At 41.6% G+C, this 18,758-nt stretch overlaps 1 protein-coding gene across 3 annotated transcripts in view; it reads left to right on the forward strand.

The window, feature by feature from the left end:
* Positions 1-18,092, forward strand: part of GRM1 (glutamate metabotropic receptor 1) — a 314,004-nt gene extending 295,912 nt beyond the window's left edge. For 2 of the 3 annotated variants that reach the window (XM_075862858.1, XM_075862857.1), the window contains exons 8-9: positions 893-1,823; positions 16,338-18,092. In XM_075862858.1, the coding sequence (XP_075718973.1) occupies positions 893-1,823; positions 16,338-17,157 (1,751 nt within the window). In that variant the 3' untranslated portion in view covers positions 17,158-18,092. The remainder of the gene's footprint in view (positions 1-892; positions 1,824-16,337) is intronic. The other variant, XM_075862859.1, reaches the window with a different exon arrangement.
* Positions 18,093-18,758: the final 666 nt, after the last annotated feature.

Below are 18,758 nucleotides of genomic sequence, written 5' to 3' on the forward strand. Positions count from 1 at the left end.
TGTTTTCTTCTTTTTTTGGGGGGGGAAAAGCTCCATATGTATTTTTTAAATAAAATCCATCTTTCTGATTAGAACCTTGATTGTGCTTCCTTCCCACTTATGTGATTTCTCTACATTTTTCTGAAAGTTTAATACAGTCTAAATCTTACTTACTGTACTTACTGCCGGCTAGAAATGACAATCTCATTTATGTAGACAGCTGCCTACTTTCCGCCTGTAGCAAAATTCAACAAATGGCAACATGTTAAGGGTTCCCTTACATACAAGACTCTTACAAATTAGGAAAAACCTGTTTTTTCTTTTACCTACTCTGAGAAAGATATTTTTTCTTTGCAAACAGGGGTTATGGGACTACAATTCCTGGGATTGGTGGGTGTCCCAGCGGTCAAAGCCTCAGGGATTAGACATTTATAGCATGTTTCTGCCAATTGCCTGCACCTTGTATTCTTACAATGCTGTTCCTTTGGAAAAGGGACTCCTGCACAGGTTCCCATCACTCAGTAGCAAGGGAATGGGAGCAACTAGGACTGGGCCCCCTCTCTCCAACGGCCCAATAGTAGCCACATTGTTTGCCATTATGGCAGGTACGGCCTTGCCAAGACCTACAGTCTAATTGAACTAATACTTTGAAAATTTACACCGAGCCAAGAAATATTGGTGACGTGCACACACACATGCTTGGTCCACTTCCTTAATTCAAAGATAAAAAAAAAGCTTCTAAATCTTGTTGATTAGTAGACATTGCACATTCAGATATTGCAGACGGGCCCATGAATTTTATTTTTTATTTTTTATTTTTGCTATTCTAGTGTAAATCTATTAATATGAAGCAGAAAATGTAAAACATTGTCCTAGTAAGGAGCACAACTAACCCCTAAATTTCTCTCAACAGGTTGTGAGCCGATAGTTATTAAATATCTACAGTGGAGGGACATTGAATCCATCATTGCGGTGGCCTTCTCCTTTGTGGGCATTCTTATTACTATGTTTGTCACCTTGATCTTCATTCTCTACAGAGACACACCTGTGGTTAAGTCTTCAAGTCGAGAGCTCTGCTTCATTATCCTGGCTGGGATTTTCCTAGGTTATATATGTCCTTTCACACTTATAGCCAGGCCTACTACAACTTCCTGTTATTTACAGCGTCTCTTGGTTGGTCTCTCTTCAGCAATGTGCTACTCTGCCCTGGTGACCAAAACAAATCGTATTGCCCGAATACTAGCAGGAAGCAAAAAGAAAATTTGTACACGTAAACCACGTTTTATGAGCGCTTGTGCTCAAGTGATTATTGCTTCAGTATTGATTAGTCTGCAGCTTACTTTGGTAGTCACCTTGATTATCATGGAGCCCCCAATGCCGATCCTGTCTTATCCAAGCATTAAAGAAGTCTATTTGATCTGCAACACTAGTAATTTAGGTGTGGTGGCTCCTCTTGGCTACAATGGGCTTCTAATAATGAGCTGCACTTACTATGCATTCAAGACTCGCAATGTTCCAGCAAACTTCAATGAAGCTAAATACATCGCATTTACAATGTACACTACTTGTATCATCTGGTTGGCATTTGTTCCAATATATTTTGGGAGCAACTACAAGATCATTACCACATCTTTTGCTGTCAGTCTTAGTGTTACAGTTGCTTTGAGTTGTATGTTTACTCCCAAGATGTATATTATTATTGCCAAACCTGAAAGAAACGTTCGGAGTGCTTTCACCACCTCTGATGTTGTACGTATGCATGTTGGGGATGGAAAAACGCCATGCAGATCAAACACCTTCCTCAGCATCTTCCGAAGAAAGAAACCAAGTGCTGGGAATACAAAGTAAGTACATATTGCTTTTCTATGATTTTAGTATTAGAAAATGAGTATTAGAGTTGATATAATGAAATTTTATATAAAAAAAGTTTATATGTAGAAAGTTATAAAGAAGTTCTTGCAAAGGCCCAAATCAGATGTACGGTATGAATTTATATGATATGGGAGAGATGACTAGCCTTACCTTTAATTGGTTTATTTTCTGTGACAAGGTACATTTCACCGTTAAAGAGTATCTGCACTTTCAGCACACTTTTGTTATGTTATAGAGACTTATCAGAAATTTGTAACAGTGGGGGTCTGGGTGCTGAGACGAAGATATTTACAGGAGACCTTGACAAAAAATTATAGGAAGGTTCTTTAGTGTTCATTAAAAATGGAAAATATAGCTTATTAATTTAATTAGAGATATGATCGCTTGAAGTCAAAGGCCCAAAGCCTAAGGCTGCACTACAGGGAGATTCTGATGACAATATTTCATGTTCTGATTTCTGTCACATTCAGTGTTATCATGAAGACCTTGTATAAATTTAAATCACAAAATATATACCAAATGCATACTCACCATATTAAAGCCATGATATCATGGCATCTGACAAAAATCAGGACAGTACATGTCATCTAAATTACTCAGTAATACAGCTTTATGACAGCGATCAAATCTACAATCAGGGGCGGATCCAGGATTGAAATCTTGTGGGGGGGGGGGGGCGGAAAAACAGGGGCGAAGCAAATGTTATTTTATTTGATCACGTTTCTCGCCACTCCTTTAGATATGTACACGATACCATTAGCACAACAAGGAAAATAAAAGTGAAACATAGAAATACCGCATTACACAGTCAAGGATAGTCGGCACTTATTCCGTCAGGAACAGCAGTATACTACCACTATACAAGCACCAATATTACCACCATACAGTGACCATATAGTGGTCAGATACCAGATCTACAATGGTGCTCTGCAGAGTATTATCTTGCTGCAGATTATATAGGAGAATACAGCACTGATCAAGTTCAGTTACAGGCACAATACAAAACAATTAAGGATGACCCATATCCTCTCCTGATATGCCTGTTTTAGTAAATACTTGTATTACCCACAAAATAACTATTCTGGAGCATCTTTAACTGTAACCCCGTAGGGACCGTCGCCCAGTTGTACTCCGTCGCCTAGGGTGGGTCGTTGCAAGTAGGCAGGGACTGAGTGGTGGGTAGATTAGGGCTCACTTGTCTGTCTCCTCACCCCCGTCAAAACATAATCACAAGCCCATACCTAGTCTACCCTGGTCCCTGACACCACTATGGACGCCCTTGAGACCCTGGCTCAGCAAATGCAGGGTCTCTCCCTACAGGTCCAGGCCCTGGCTCAGAGGGTCAACCAGCCTGATGCTACCATGGTAGTCCCCCTCACCTCACCTCTTGAACCCCACCTCAAGTTGCCCGACCGGTTCTCAGGGGACCGGAAGACTTTTCTCTCCTTTCGGGAGAGTTGTAGGCTCTATTTTCGTTTAAAGCCCCACTCCTCAGGTTCTGAGAGCCAGCGGGTGGGTATAATTATGTCCCGGCTCCAGGAAGGGCCCCAAGAATGGGCCTTCTCCTTGGCTCCTGACGCCCCTGAACTTTCCTCCGTTGATCTTTTATTTTCTGCTCTCGGACTCATCTATGACGAGACTGACAAGACTGCTTTTGCCGAGAGTCAGCTGGTGACCTTACGTCAGGGTAAGAGACCTGTTGAGGAGTATTGCTCTGACTTTAGGAAGTGGTGCGTAGCTTCTCGGTGGAATGACCCTGCCTTAAGGTGGCAGTTTAGATTGGGTCTGTCGAACGCCCTGAAAGATCTGCTAGTTAGTTATCCCTCTTCTGACTCCCTAGACCAGGTTATGGCTTTAGCGGTACGACTTGACCGATGTCTCAGGGAACGACGACTTGAACGTCTTGAAGTTTTCTCCTCTGACTCCCCCATGATGCCTCCCGAGGTTCCGTTGCTTCGTTCCTACCCGGAAGACTCGGAGGTACCTATGCAACTCGGGGCCTCCGTATCCCCCCAACAACGTAGAGATTTCCACAGGAAGAATGGTCTCTGCTTCTACTGTGGGGTTGACAAGCATCAAGTGAACAACTGTCCTAAGCGTAAGAATGCAGCCGGAGAACTTCCGCGCCAAAGTGATCATCGGGGAGGTCACTTGGGCGCACAGGTATTTCCCGTAAATATGAAACGTAATAAAATCTTGCTTCCCTTTCAGGTCTCTTTTGGTGGTAGGTCTGCTACCGGCAGTGCATTCGTGGATTCAGGGTCTTCTGCTAATATCATGTCTGTGGAATTTGCTATGTCTCTAGCTATGCCTTTGATTGATTTGCCTAAACCTGTCCCGGTAGTGGGTATCGACTCCACTCCTCTTGCTAATGGTTATTTTACACAGCATACCCCTGTTTTTGAACTCCTTGTTGGCTCCATGCATTTGGAGCAGTGCTCTGTACTGTTAATGCAGGGCTTATCGTCCTATTTGGTTTTAGGCCTTCCCTGGTTGCAGTTGCATAATTCCACGTTTGACTGGAATTCTGGGGACCTTACCAAGTGGGGTAATGAATGCTTGACGTCATGTTTTTCTGTTAATTCTATTTCTCCCCCTGAGGTGGTGAACTCGCTACCTGAGTTTGTTCAGGACTTCGCCGATGTTTTCTCTAAGGAGGCCTCCGAAGTGTTACCTCCTTATAGAGAATATGATTGCGCAATCAATTTGGTACCAGGAGCTAAGCTCCCTAAGGGTAGGATATTTAATCTCTCTTGTCCCGAACGTGAAGCCATGAGAGAGTATATCCAGGAATGCCTGGCCAAGGGTTACATTCGCCCCTCTACTTCTCCGGTAGGGGCTGGCTTCTTCTTCGTAGGGAAGAAGGATGGTGGTCTTAGGCCATGCATTGACTACCGAAGCTTGAATAAGGTCACTGTAAGGAACCAGTATCCCTTTCCTCTGATTCCTGATCTCTTTAATCAGGTTCAGGGGGCCCAATGGTTCTCTAAGTTTGATCTACGGGGGGCGTATAACCTTATCCACATCAAAGAGGGGGATGAGTGGAAGACTGCGTTTAACAAGCCCGAAGGTCATTTCGAATACCTCGTCATGCCCTTTGGGTTGTGTAATGCTCCCGCGGTCTTCCAGAATTTCATAAATGAGATTTTAAGAGACTACCTGGGGTTATTTCTTGTAGTGTACCTTGATGAAGTACTTGTGTTTTCCAAGGACTGGTCCTCCCACATCGAGCATGTCAGGAAGGTGCTCCAGGTCCTTCGAGAAAACAAACTGTTTGCAAAGCCCGAAAAATGTGTGTTTGGGGTGCAGGAGATACCATTTTTGGGCCAAATCCTCACTCCTCATGAACTCCGCATGGACCCCGCCAAGGTCCAGGCTGTGGCGGAATGGGTCCAACCTGCCTACCTAAAGGCGTTACAATGCTTCCTGGTGTTCGCTAATTATTACAGGAGGTTTATTGCTAGCTTCTCGGTCATCGCTAAGCCTCTTACGGATCTCACTCGCAAAGGTGCTGATCTCCTCCACTGGCCTCCTGAGGCTGTCCAGGCTTTTGAGGTCCTTAAGAAGTGCTTTATCTCGGCCCCGGTGCTGTTTCAGCCCAACCAAATGGAGCCATTTATCGTGGAGGTTGACGCGTCCGAGGTGGGAGTGGGGGCTGTCTTGTCCCAGGGTACCAGGTCCCTCACCCATCTCCGTCCCTGTGCCTACTTCTCCAGGAAGTTTTCACCCACTGAGAGTAACTATGATATTGGCAACCGCGAACTTTTAGTCATTAAATGGGCATTTGAAGAGTGGCGCCACTTCCTGGAGGGGGCTAGGCACCAGGTAACGGTCCTTACCGACCACAAGAATCTGGTTTTCCTAGAATCTGCCCGGAGGCTAAACCCGAGACAAGCTCGTTGGGCGTTATTTTTTACCAGATTCAACTTTGTGGTTACCTATAGGGCTGGGTCTAAAAATGTTAAGGCTGATGCACTGTCACGTAGCTTCATGGCCAGCCCTCCTTCGGAGGAAGATCCTGCTTGTATTTTGCCTCCAGGTATAACCATTTCCGCTATTGATTCTGATTTAGTCTCTGAAATTGCGGCTGATCAAGGTTCAGCTCCCGTGAGCCTTCCTGAGAACAAGCTGTTTGTTCCCCTGCAATTCCGGCTAAGGGTACTTAGGGAAAATCATGACTCTGCACTATCTGGCCATCCAGGCATCCTGGGTACCAAGCACCTCATTGCCAGAAACTATTGGTGGCCTGGGTTGCCTAAAGACGTTAAGGCCTACGTCGCCGCTTGTGAAGTTTGTGCTAGGTCCAAGACTCCCAGGTCCCGACCAGCGGGCTTACTATGTTCTTTGCCCATTCCCCAGAGACCTTGGACCCATATCTCCATGGATTTTATCACCGATTTGCCTCCATCTCAAGGCAAGTCGGTGGTGTGGGTTGTAGTAGACCGCTTCAGTAAGATGTGCCACTTTGTGCCCCTCAAAAAACTACCCAATGCTAAGACGTTAGCTACCTTGTTTGTCAAACACATCCTGCGTCTCCATGGGGTCCCTGTCAATATTGTTTCTGATAGAGGGGTACAATTTGTTTCATTGTTTTGGAGAGCCTTCTGTAAAAAGTTGGACATTGATCTGTCCTTCTCCTCTGCCTTCCATCCTGAAACTAATGGCCAAACTGAGAGGACTAATCAGTCTCTAGAACAATATTTAAGGTGTTTTATCTCTGACTGTCAATATGATTGGGTCTCATTCATTCCCCTCGCCGAATTTTCCCTTAATAACCGGGTCAGTTACTCGTCAGGGGTCTCCCCCTTTTTCTGTAATTTTGGGTTTAATCCACGGTTCTCTTCCGTTTCACCTGGTAGTTCCAACAATCCCGAAGTAGAGGTCGTTCATCGAGAACTGTGCACAGTCTGGGCTCAGGTTCAGAAGAACCTAGAGGCGTCCCAGAGCATACAAAAAACTCAGGCAGATAGAAAACGTTCTGCTAACCCCTTGTTTATGGTCGGGGATCTGGTGTCGCTATCGTCTAAAAATTTGCGCCTTAAAGGAACAGTGTCATCACAAATATTTTATTAATATGTTAAAGATGTTAGTGCCTTAATATAAACGTTTATTTTCATTTGTGTGTTTGTGTTTTACTGTTTCTTTTTTTCACACTTTTTTTTCCCTATGGGGGCTGCCATTTTTTGTTCCATTTCTGTGTGTGTCGATTAACGACACACACAGACATGGAATACGGCAGCCACAGTCCCATAGGGACTGCGAACGGCTCCCGTCCCATTGACTGCCGTGTACGGCGTCTGTGTGGGAACTGCGCATGCGCCGCTCCCACACAGTCCTATTCGAAATTGGCGCCGTCCGGCGCCATTTTCCTGTGGACCGGAAGTCGCGGCCGGACAGTAATATTACTACTTCCGGTCGCGGCTTCCGGACAAGTGCACATGGAACAGCGGCAGCAAAGGGAGCGGACGGGCCGCGGCGGCAGGAGCAGGTAAGCGATTTCAATGTATGTTAGTGTTTGTGTGTGTTTACTACTGCATGTAAACCTACTACACTGTGGGTTACCTCAAAAAATGGCGACGCACAGTGTAGCAGGTTAAACCTTTCAAACCCCTCGTTTATCCCGGCACTAGCCAGGATAAAGGAGGGGGGGATGCTGAGCGCTCACTAGAGCGATAGCTTTTAACCCAATGTTGCAATGCTGCAATTTTGGGAACTAGCTCCAAACAGCTCCATCTAGTGACCAAAAATGGGTAGTATTATAAATTTGAAAAAATTTATAATATTTCCTGACTCGCGAAAAAAATAAAAAAAATTTGAACAATGTTTTATCACCCACACACTAAATGTTTAAATTTTAAAAAAAAAAACATGTTTTTGGGGCGACACCATGCCTTTAAGGTCCCGTCCAAGAAGTTTGCTCCCCGGTTTATAGGGCCGTACAAGGTCATTGAAGTCCTCAATCCTGTCTCCTTCCGACTGGAGTTGCCCCCATCTTTTCGAGTACACGACGTGTTCCATGCCTCCCTCCTTAAACGCTGCTCCCCGTCCTTGGCTCCCTCGAGGAAACCTCCGGTCCCTGTTCTCACCCCTGAGGGGGCAGAATTCGAGGTGGCCAAGATTGTGGACAGCAGGATGGTCCAAGGCTCCCTCCAGTACCTGGTCCATTGGAGAGGATACGGGCCTGAGGAGAGGACTTGGGTACCCGCTCAGGATGTTCACGCTGGGATATTGGTCAGGAGGTTTCACCTTCGTTTCCCCAGTAAACCAGGTCCACTTAGAAAGGGTCCGGTGGCCCCTCATAAAAGGGGGGGTACTGTAAAGGATATGCCAGGCACAGCTTCGGGGTTAACGCCCATAGATAATCAGTCTGCACCTGCTTCTATGTCTGTGAGACTGACTCCATCTTCCACCACTCCGGGTGGCAGGCTTAGAAGTGGGAGAACCTATCACAGCCTGGCCAGATGGAGCTAGCTCCCGCCCTCTGTCTATTTATACCTGCCTTTCCTGTTCCTCCTTTGCTTGTGATTCTTCTCGTCTGGTTTCCTGGCCCTGCTGCAGCTTCTTGTACCATTGTCCTTGCTTCATATTGACCCCGGCTTGCTGACTACTCTCCTGCTCTGCGTTTGGTACCTCGTACACTCCTGGTTTGACTCGGCTTGTTTACTAATCTTCTGCTCTGCGTTTGGCACTTCGTACTCTCCTGGTTTGACTCGGCTTGTTCACTTCTCTTGTTGCTCACGGTGTAGCCGTGGGCAACTGCCCCTTTCTCCCCCTAGCTCTGTGTACCCTTGTCTGTTTGTCTGTCGTGCACTTATTGAGCGTAGGGACCGTCGCCCAGTTGTACCCCGTCGCCTAGGGCGGGTCGTTGCAAGTAGGCAGGAACTGAGTGGTGGGTAGATTAGGGCTCACTTGTCTGTCTCCCCACCCCCATCATTACAATTGCTTTGTACTGCAGCTGTAGCTCTATAGTTAAAAATCAGGCCTTATTCATACATTTCCATGAGGAAAAATAAAGGAACGTCAACAACACAGTTCAAAGTTCAAAGTAAAGATGCTCCAGAATTGTTCTCATGGGGAATACAAGGATATACTATAACAGACATGTTGGTGACAGCTCCTCTATAAATCCAGTGACTCACAGGTGACGTCTTCGCTGATGGCAGTGGTTGATGACTGCAGAGTTTCCTGCCCAGACATTTTTGGCCCTTCGCTTGTGCAGCCATCCCCAACCTGTGCAGCAGCTCAAATAAATCCAGACACCAGATCACTTAATTAATGCAAACCATGACCAGACCCCCCCCCCCCCAAATTAAATCATACTATATACAAGATCCTTAAATTAATTCAGACCCCAGTTCAGACGCCAAAATTTAATAAGGCCCGAGACCAGGCCCCTGTATATATTCAGACTCCAGACACTGGAGCCCAGATCAGGCCGCATACAAAATTGCAGACCAGACTCTAGACCAGACCCCAGACCAGAACTCAGACCAGATCTCAGACTATACCCCAAACCAAACGTCACACCAGAATCCAGAGCTTAGACCCGACCTCAGACCAGACCCCAGACTAAACCTCATCTGGTTTGCTTACAGAGCTTCCTACCATTCCACCGGTGTGTTGTCAACAGTGAGGGTTGAGAGTGAGGCTTAAGGGACAGACAGAATGCCATTGTGCAAGCTCATATGACCCAAGCCTACCCTGCTGTACATTCAAGGAACTATAACTCTGTATTCATCACTGTGAATAGATATTGATGTGTATGTTCAATAATACAACAGTATAAACAATACTATATTGATATTCCATTTTATATGGGTTTTATTAAAAGCTAAGTTTTAGATACTAATCCTTCCTCTACTAACAAGGATTCCCTTTTCCTAGTCATAAAAACAGTGCCTTTCTACCTTCCCAGTAATCACCCACTGATGAAAGGAATCTACATGTAAGAAACCTATTCTAGGATGCTTCATGTAGCTTTCTGATCCTGCATCGATCTGTGCTAAGACATCAATGCAGAGGGTGCACAAAGAGGCTGACATTGTGTTGTTTTTTTCTTAAAGTCCTTATTTTAAAAAAAAATTAATCCGATCACATGTAGCCAATTTTAGTAAAAAGAATGGTTTTTGCATGTTTTTTGGGTGAGATTAGTATTTCGGCTTTTAAACTGTATGTATAAAGCACATTTGTCTTAACTGGTTCCCGACCGCTGGCTGTGTTTTTACGGCCAGCGGTCAGGGTCCTTAAAACCCGAGCCATAGACTTTTTACGGCTTGGGTTTTAACTTGCTGACCGAGCGATCGGGCAGCTGAATGCCAGGTCTCCAGCTGTCAGTGACTGCCGCTTTCGCTGCTTCTGTCTTCTCTGATCACTTGTACACAGCGTTCAATGAACGCTGTGTATATGAATAGAGGCAGCGGCCGCGCCGCTGTCTCTTTTGGTCCCGGTGTTCATGTGACTGGTCACATGATCGCCGGGTGCCGTTACTGACAGACTGCTGCTGGGTCTTACTAGACCCAGCACAGCCCTATCAGTGACAATCGTCACTATGAGAGGGCTGATTTCCCCTGTAACTGGGTCTGCTGTGCAGCTCCAGTTACAGGGGAAAAGCATGGTGTAAAAGAAAGAAAAAAAATATATAAAGTTCCCCAAAGGTCTTTTTTGACTTTTGAGGGACAGACCATAGTAATAAAAAAATAAAAGTAAAGTAAAGTGCAAAAAAAATGTAAATTAAATACACATAAAATACTCACCCCAAAAAAATGTTCCCCTCCCGCCAATAATTTTCGTAATGCTAGCATTGAGCCAATTACCCTAATATAGACATGCAATATATTAAAATTTATGGTAGACAATGATGATCACAAATAAAAGGTCTATTTTACGGTAAAACTATGTTATTACCCAAAAAAAAATTGCTGAAAAGCTTATTTTTTTACTATTATTTTCAAACTTTAAGAATAAAAACTCTAAAATAGCAAAAAGGATGTGTATAAAAATGATAAAAAAAGAAACCTGCATTGTCTACGGAAAAAAACATTGGAAAAATAACGTAGTTAGCCCAACAAATAAAAAAGTTATAGCCATTTAACTAACACGTGCTAAAAAGGGCTAAACGGTAGATGGTCCTGAAGGCTCAAAATGGCCCGATCCTGAACTGATTAATAAAGGCAAATGATCAAAAAACATAAATTGGAACAAGAAAGAAAAAATAAGATACTATACTATCTGTGTATATTGTATACATACATTTTTTGTAACATGGATGCACCAAAAACGTATTGTCATCGATATTCCTTCTTCTAAGCTGCACTAGACATTGTAAAATTTAAGTAGCCACATGAAAAATGCGAGTCAGACTTTATTACACAATCCAGTCCAGCTGAACAGATATCCTTTTTTATAGTAATGAGAAATTATGGTGTTGAAGTTGGAAACAGATTTTGAATAGTGCCCCAGCTGCATTGCCACTGTAATTCTGAAAAGATCTCAATCAGTTGAAAGGAATAAATTGCAGCTTGGGAAGTGGATTGCAATTTCATAGCATTATTTAAACAACGCCATCTAACTTCCGTTTCAGTTTCTAGTAAGTATTTCCTACCTTATGTGACCTGTAATAAAATATAAATTTTACAAATCCATATTACTCTTTTATGCCAACACAGGCAAAACATTTTCTTATTACAAATCAAAGAAATATTAGTAATGGAGCATGTTCTATTTATATAGATTTATCATAATTTTCCAGGAATATATCTAATGCCGAGATCGTACAGCCCATAAAGGCAGACCATGTGACTGCTATAGGGTCTTTGGGGAAAGGGGGCTGATCCCTAGTTGCTGGCTAGAACCTGTGAAGGTCCCCACACTCTAGAAAATGTCCCAAAGGTCAAAGGAAAGCCTGTGAACAAACAGCGGGACCTTCTGGCTTGGGTGTCAATGGAAGCCCATTTTGATTATTGCTGTAGAGGTCCCTCTCTTGTAAGTACGGCATTGTCTATTGTTTAAATAATTTCTATAAAGTAGTTTGATGTCGTCTCAGTAGGCATCCTAAATATAACATACCTAAGCCTCTAAGTGCCAAAATGGTAATATTCTACTGTATGATGGCATTTAATGCTTGAACAGAAGCATTCTTCCATCAAGTGGAAAGTGTAACCTGAAATCATGAACTTAATAATAAATGGAAGGCTGTTTTTTATGAATTAACTGAAATACCACTGCACTCACCAATTGTGCCCCCTCCATACTTTTACCCTACTACCCAAAACTTACCCTTTTATTATCTTTATCAACACACATTAATGGTGCCAGTTGTTAAGAAAAATAACATTAATAAGGTGTTGTAAGCAAATATACTGTATGTCTGAAATAGCGCTCAACTGTTTTGTAACTCCAATAGACTATAATAGAGCAGCCTTTGATTCCCTCTTCTCATCCACTCCATGACTGTTCTAGTGAGAAGTGGGAGTCCCAGAAGTGGGACCCTCATTAATAACCCATGAATGTTTTAGTTAGGAAAACCCCTTTAAGTGCACATATTTTCAGCTATGTCAATAAGTGTCCCATATTCTAAACATCCATTTTTGAATTCTAAATTTCTATTTAATATTGATTGGACTGGAGTTCTACTTTTGGTTAAATTTTATTTTATATTTCCCTGTACATTATCGACATCAGTGCTCCAATACTGATGTAAAGAACACTGCACTGATCCTCCTGCTTCCTCTGTAACAGTTGTTATCCATATTTAGCTTCTTTGTTGCCCCATTGAACTGACCTGGAAAACGAAGTACAGTACATCCCAGGTGGCTACAGATAACAATAGAGACAGAGGGGGCTGTACAGAATTTATGCAATAACACAGTGGTCAGGGGCAAATTTAAGGTGCTCTGCCTCTCCGAAACATTATAAAAAAATAATAATGATAATAATAATGGTAAGCAACATCTTGTAACTGCAGCCTATTACAGTAGCAGCAGTGTAGATGAGACTTGAACAAATCTCATTTACACACCGCGGAAAAAATCCAACGAGAAGCCGTTCATAAATTGACCTGCGGTTCGTTTTTCTATTACGCACCATGTCAATTTATGCTGCGGATTCGCTGCTCTTTTGTTGCATGTTTTGCCCATTGAATAAAACCTGCGATTTTTCCAGCAGAAAAGCTGCCAATCCACTGCAAAAATCGCAAATCAGAAAAAAACCAACCTCTTTTTGTTTAAAATAATAAAAAGGTTAATAATTATCCCCAGGGAATTGTCAAAGAGAGGCATTCTTCTGTTCTCTGTCCAGGCCAGCCTCCGGGGATGATGTTTTATCCCATGTGACTGCTTCAGCCAATCACAGGCTGCAGCGGTCACATGGGCTGCAGAATCATCCCAGGAGGCAGGGCTGCATGGATAACAGAGTGGCGTGTTGCTATAACAACAGCGAATGGGGTAAGTATTAAATTTTTTTCCATCAGTGTTTCCGCAGCGGAGATTCCGCTCAAAAATCTGCACCACAATTGGGTATGGTTTTTCGTCCAGAATTCCCTGCGGGTTCCAGGACGGATGTGTTGTATGCTGTCGTATACACCCTGTTTGAACATAGGCTTATAATCACATGAGTTCATGTTATAACAAATTAAATGCAAAGATCTTCTATGAAACATTTGTCTCTTGATATCTGTATGCATCTGTGGTAAAAAAAACAAAAAAAAACAAAACCCCTATAATGTACAAAGAAGGATGTACGGAATCTTATTTTTAACTATAATTTATTGGAATATATGTATATTCTAAGCCAATACATATAAAGTGCATATGCATCAAAAAGTGCATAACCACGTATGCCCTAACAGGCATTTTTAGTGGACTGCCCTGGTGCCTTGCCTATTCACTTACTTTCAGGTTATGGTTTAATAATTAGTTATTGGTCTCCTTTTATTCCTAGACATTTTGTTACCAGTGGGTATAAACTTACTACACGATTCAAGAAAAATATCTTTAACAACACCCCATTTATCTTCAGTCTTCCTATTTACCATTACATGATCCCAGTCAACAAGACTAAGTGTTCCCTCAGTCGATTAAATTTTGCTTTCCTAAAATTCCAGGTTTTTGTTGCTCCCCTTCGTATCGTTTTATTAAATATTATATTAAAACTTACCATATTGTGGTCACTATTGCCCAAGTGCTCCTGGACCTCCACATCTGATATTGTGTCTGGTCTATTAGATAAGACCAGATCCAGCAGATTATCCCCTCTGGTTGGTTTATTAACCAACTGAGTGAAATAATGGTCTAGAATTGTGTATAAAAACGTCCAGCTTTTAGCTCATCCAGCGGCCTCTATGTCCCAATTAATGTCGGGACAGTTGAATCCCTGCATGATTATTTATTTCAGACTAAAAACTAACAGTCCCTGTGAGACGTAAAAATCAGTTGCACAATGTACTAATCACTTCACAATGACACTGGCTGATATAGTCATATACTGGTACTGCAGAAGGACTTGTTATATTCACTGCCAAAAATTCTGTACTTAGTCATAATATCAAACAGTATAAGATTACAGCATGAGGTTGAGGATGATGCATATAAAATTACATTTTGTGATATTTTAGAGACTGAAAAGTTTTATATTGTAATTGTGTTTAACATCATAAAATACTGTAGCTTGAAATATGAGGGTCTTTAATTCGGCAAAAAGTCTAATGATCTAATATAATTTTCCTTAATATCGAGTATTTTCCTGTGTTGATTGTTTGACTACACTTATTAACTGTTCATTTGCAGCAGTGATTTATACTGAATGCGGTTAAAGGGGTTTTCCAGGAATTTACTTTGTTGGCCTATCCTTAGGTGTAATCGGTGTAGATCTGATACCAGGGACCCCACCAATCACTAGAATGTTCACTGTTGTGCCAGACACTGTGGGGCTTCCATATATGCCTGAGCCTGATACTGCAGCTCCTATCAAGTCTAGACCTACTCACTTAAAATGGGTCTGAGCTGCGGTACCAGGCACAGGAGCATGAATGGTAGTGCCACTGTTTCTGGTACAACAGTAAAGGGGTCCATATGTTCTGCTGATCGGTGGTGACATGGGGTTGGACCCTCACCAATCCCAATTTAGACCCTGTTCACACCGTTTTTTGCTGATTTTGACGCGGCAACTGAGTTAGAATCCGCGCCAAAAATTGGCTGAAATCCTCCCCCATTGATTTCAAAGGGAGGCGGAGGTGTTTTTTTCCCGGGCGGCTTTTAGCCGTTTGCGGGGAAAAAATCGGCATGTAATTTCTCAGATTCCTGAAGAAATTCCTGGAAAACCCTTTTATAGATATTGACTTTAAGCTCATGTAAAATTTATGTCATATACTGCATAAATGGATGATGTTTAATGTGATGTTGCAGTCTTGTCCCATATGTATTTGGAATTATGTGCAACCATGTATGTTGGTCCATAATTTATCAACTCGCATGCTTCACGCGTACTGACATTGTGTACGTTTCTATAAACTGCATATATTCTTAAATGTATCTATATTAATCGCATGATTTGATATTTGCTATGGCCAAACTGATTTGAGCATGGAATGCAACCTATGAATTTCATTCATTGTAATGCTTTAACAGGCAAAGATTATGTTATTTTATTTCTTCTAATCAATTCTGCATCCATCAGATTCTGCTGAAATTTTTTTTTGCATGTAAATCATCAGTTTGCTACATAAAACCAATAATATAACTAAATGCGAAATCACATAGACTAATTATGATATGTTAATTGACCTAAATTAAATACAAATTCACTTTTTGTTCTATAAAAATTCAAGCCAGGTTTAAATTACATAAATATAATTTTAGACATCAGGAGATATAAAGCTTATATTATTTCATATTTTAAATGTCATATACATTAAAGATAAGAAAAAACACAAATATTCACATCATTTTAACTATAATTTGTCAACCTAAACTGAATATCAAAATTATTATTATCCCTAATGTGGTTCTAAATATTATTTAAGATTTTGATCATCCAGTTAAACAGACATTAAAATATAATAAGCAAACAATATGATTCATTAAATGAATTTTTTTCCAATTGCTCAGAACATCCACAGAAGGATGTTTTTACTTTTTAATATCCAATTTTGGAAGCTGAGTGTCAGTATTAATTTCCAATTTAGTCAATTTCCATTTCAAATCCTACAGTCAGTAAATGTATAATATTAAACAAACTAGGTATATGGATAATAAAAAATAAAAAAAATAAAGTATTATCTAATTACAAAAACATGTTAATACACTAAGACATTACAATGCTTATTTTATTTTATATATATCATATATAATATATGTTACACTTAGCTTGAAAAAATATATCCAATAAATTAATCATTCATTCACATATTTTCTTGCTTTTTATTTTTAATTTTTGATGTGATTTTTTGCATGCTGTTTATTCAAATGCATCCATCTTTATTTTATTCATAGTTCTAATGGAAAGTCTGTGTCATGGTCTGAACCAGGTGGAAGACAAGTACAGAAGGGGCAACACATGTGGCAAAGACTATCATCAGTGCACGTGAAGACCAAGGAAACAGGATCATCAAACCAGACAGCTGTGATAAAGCCTATAACCAAAGGCTACCAAGTTCAGAGCAAGAGCCTCACATTTTCAGATATTAGCACTAATGCTTTATACAATGTGGAAGAGGAAGAAGAAAATGAGCCAGCAAGGTTCAACCTACCAAGCAGTCCATCCATGGTGATACATAGGCGATTGAATGCAACTCCTCCACCTTCTCAAGAATTTGAGGAGGGATCAGTATATCTGTCAGAGCAAGTCTCTAAAAGCCTACCACTGCAAAAGACTATTTTAGACCAGCTGCATGGGGTGATCAACAAATTCTCTACCGGCATTCCAGACTTTAACTCTGTTATTCCAATACCTGGCCCAGAAAATGGAGTTGATTCAATTTTTCCTACTCAGCAAGTGCTTCCACTTCAGATGGCGGCTTTCAGTGAAGGTATAGACTCTTCCACCGAGGAGGTAGAAAATGAAAAACGGAACCTTATTCGGGATTATATGTATGATAGCACAGATACACCTGATGAAGAACTTGTTCCAAGCAAATTGGTCCTGGAGGACTCACCTGCTTTGACTCCTCCATCCCCTTTCCGGGATTCCGTAGCTTCAGGCAGTTCTGTGCCTAGTTCACCTGTGTCAGAGTCAGTACTCTGCACACCCCCAAGTGTGACATATGCTTCAGTTATGTTGAGAGACTATAAGCAAACCTCATCCACCTTGTAAACAAAGTTCTTACATTTATAAAGCTATACAGGGCTTGCTAAGTGGAAATAAAAAGGACAATTTATAGGAAATGTGAAAGCAAATAATAAGTGTACTGCACTTAAATCGATCTCTACGAGGGCTCCAAGTCTTAACAGCTGTATTTATTTTAATGTAGTAATAGACAGATGCGGTATATTTAACTAAGCACAACATTGTAATCTACATATAAAAGGAATCTATATTACCTTGTTGGCATTCATAGCTGAAAATTAGGATACAACCCCTTTTTAGACATTGATATTGGAACTTGATTGGGATTTGTGTCCTGGCTATCTTAATGAAAGCCTTTATACAGTGAACTATACTGTATTTAGAACAGAGACTGAGTATTTTTATAGTCTAAATGTATTTAAGATAAGTAACATTTTCCAAAAGAATCTTATGTGTCAGGAAAAAAATAAAAATAAAGGTTGACTGCAATGGGATCCCAGTGCTCCTCAGAATCATCTTACGATCAGGGTATTTACTAAATGTGGCAATCATGCTTAAAGGGGGTTTCCCATCAGAAACATTTATGACATATTCACAGGATATGCAATCGAAGAAAGGAACTGCAGCACTCAAGATAATCCAAAGAAGTTCAATGTTTGATAAAGACCCATTCATGGGTTGAAACGTTGCAAGTATTTTTATGCTTGGTGAATAAACCAAATACACTTCTTTGGATTATCTGGAGTGCTGCAGTCCCTTTCTTCGATTGCATATTTATTGTCTCCCTTGGACCTGGGATTCTTTGCTGCTTGCATGTTTGGGGAGTTGTCCTTTCACAGTGAAGAATTTTTTATGGCTGTGCCGCTGTTTTCCTGAATATATCCACAGGATATGTCATAAATGTCAGATAGATGTGGGTCCCACCTCTGGGACCCGCACCTATCTCTAGAATGGGGCCCCCTAAACCCCATTCTACTGCTCTGTGTTGTGGCTGAAGAGTGTGATTTCCGACCATGAACTACAGAAACAGTATAGCTCGTTGAGCTACGCTGTTTCCGTAAGTCCCATAGAACTGAATGGTAGTTACAGAAACAGCATAGCTCTCATGCTACGCTGCTTCCATAACTGCCATTCACTACACGCTGTTTCCGTAGTACATGTTCGGAAATCACACACTTCAGCCACAACACAGAGCAGTAGAACGGAGTTTAGGGGGCCCCGTTCTAGAGATAGGTGCAGGTCCCAGAGGTGGGACCCGAATCTATCTGACGTTTATGACATATCCTGTGGATATGTCATAAATGTCTCTAAGGAGAAAACCCCTTTAAAGAGGATCTGTCACTAGTTTATTCATTCCCTATCTCCTAAGTAATCTAATAGGCGCTTTGCTGCTGATAACTAAAGTGTAATTTTTTTTCAAAAACGTTAATTATGAGTTTTTTTATAAATATGCTAATGTGGCTATACTTGCCAAATGGGAGGTTACTCATTCTTTTCTCTCTGGGAGGTGTAATATTTTCTGCATGACGCTGTCCAATCAGCGTCATACAGTTCTCCTCTTCCCAGCCCAGCAACACAGCGTGATTTCACGATTGAAGCGGAGATCACGCTGGGCTGGGAAGAGGAGA

Source organism: Rhinoderma darwinii, chromosome 4, assembly GCF_050947455.1.
Source record: "Rhinoderma darwinii isolate aRhiDar2 chromosome 4, aRhiDar2.hap1, whole genome shotgun sequence".
NCBI lineage: Eukaryota > Metazoa > Chordata > Amphibia > Anura > Rhinodermatidae > Rhinoderma > Rhinoderma darwinii.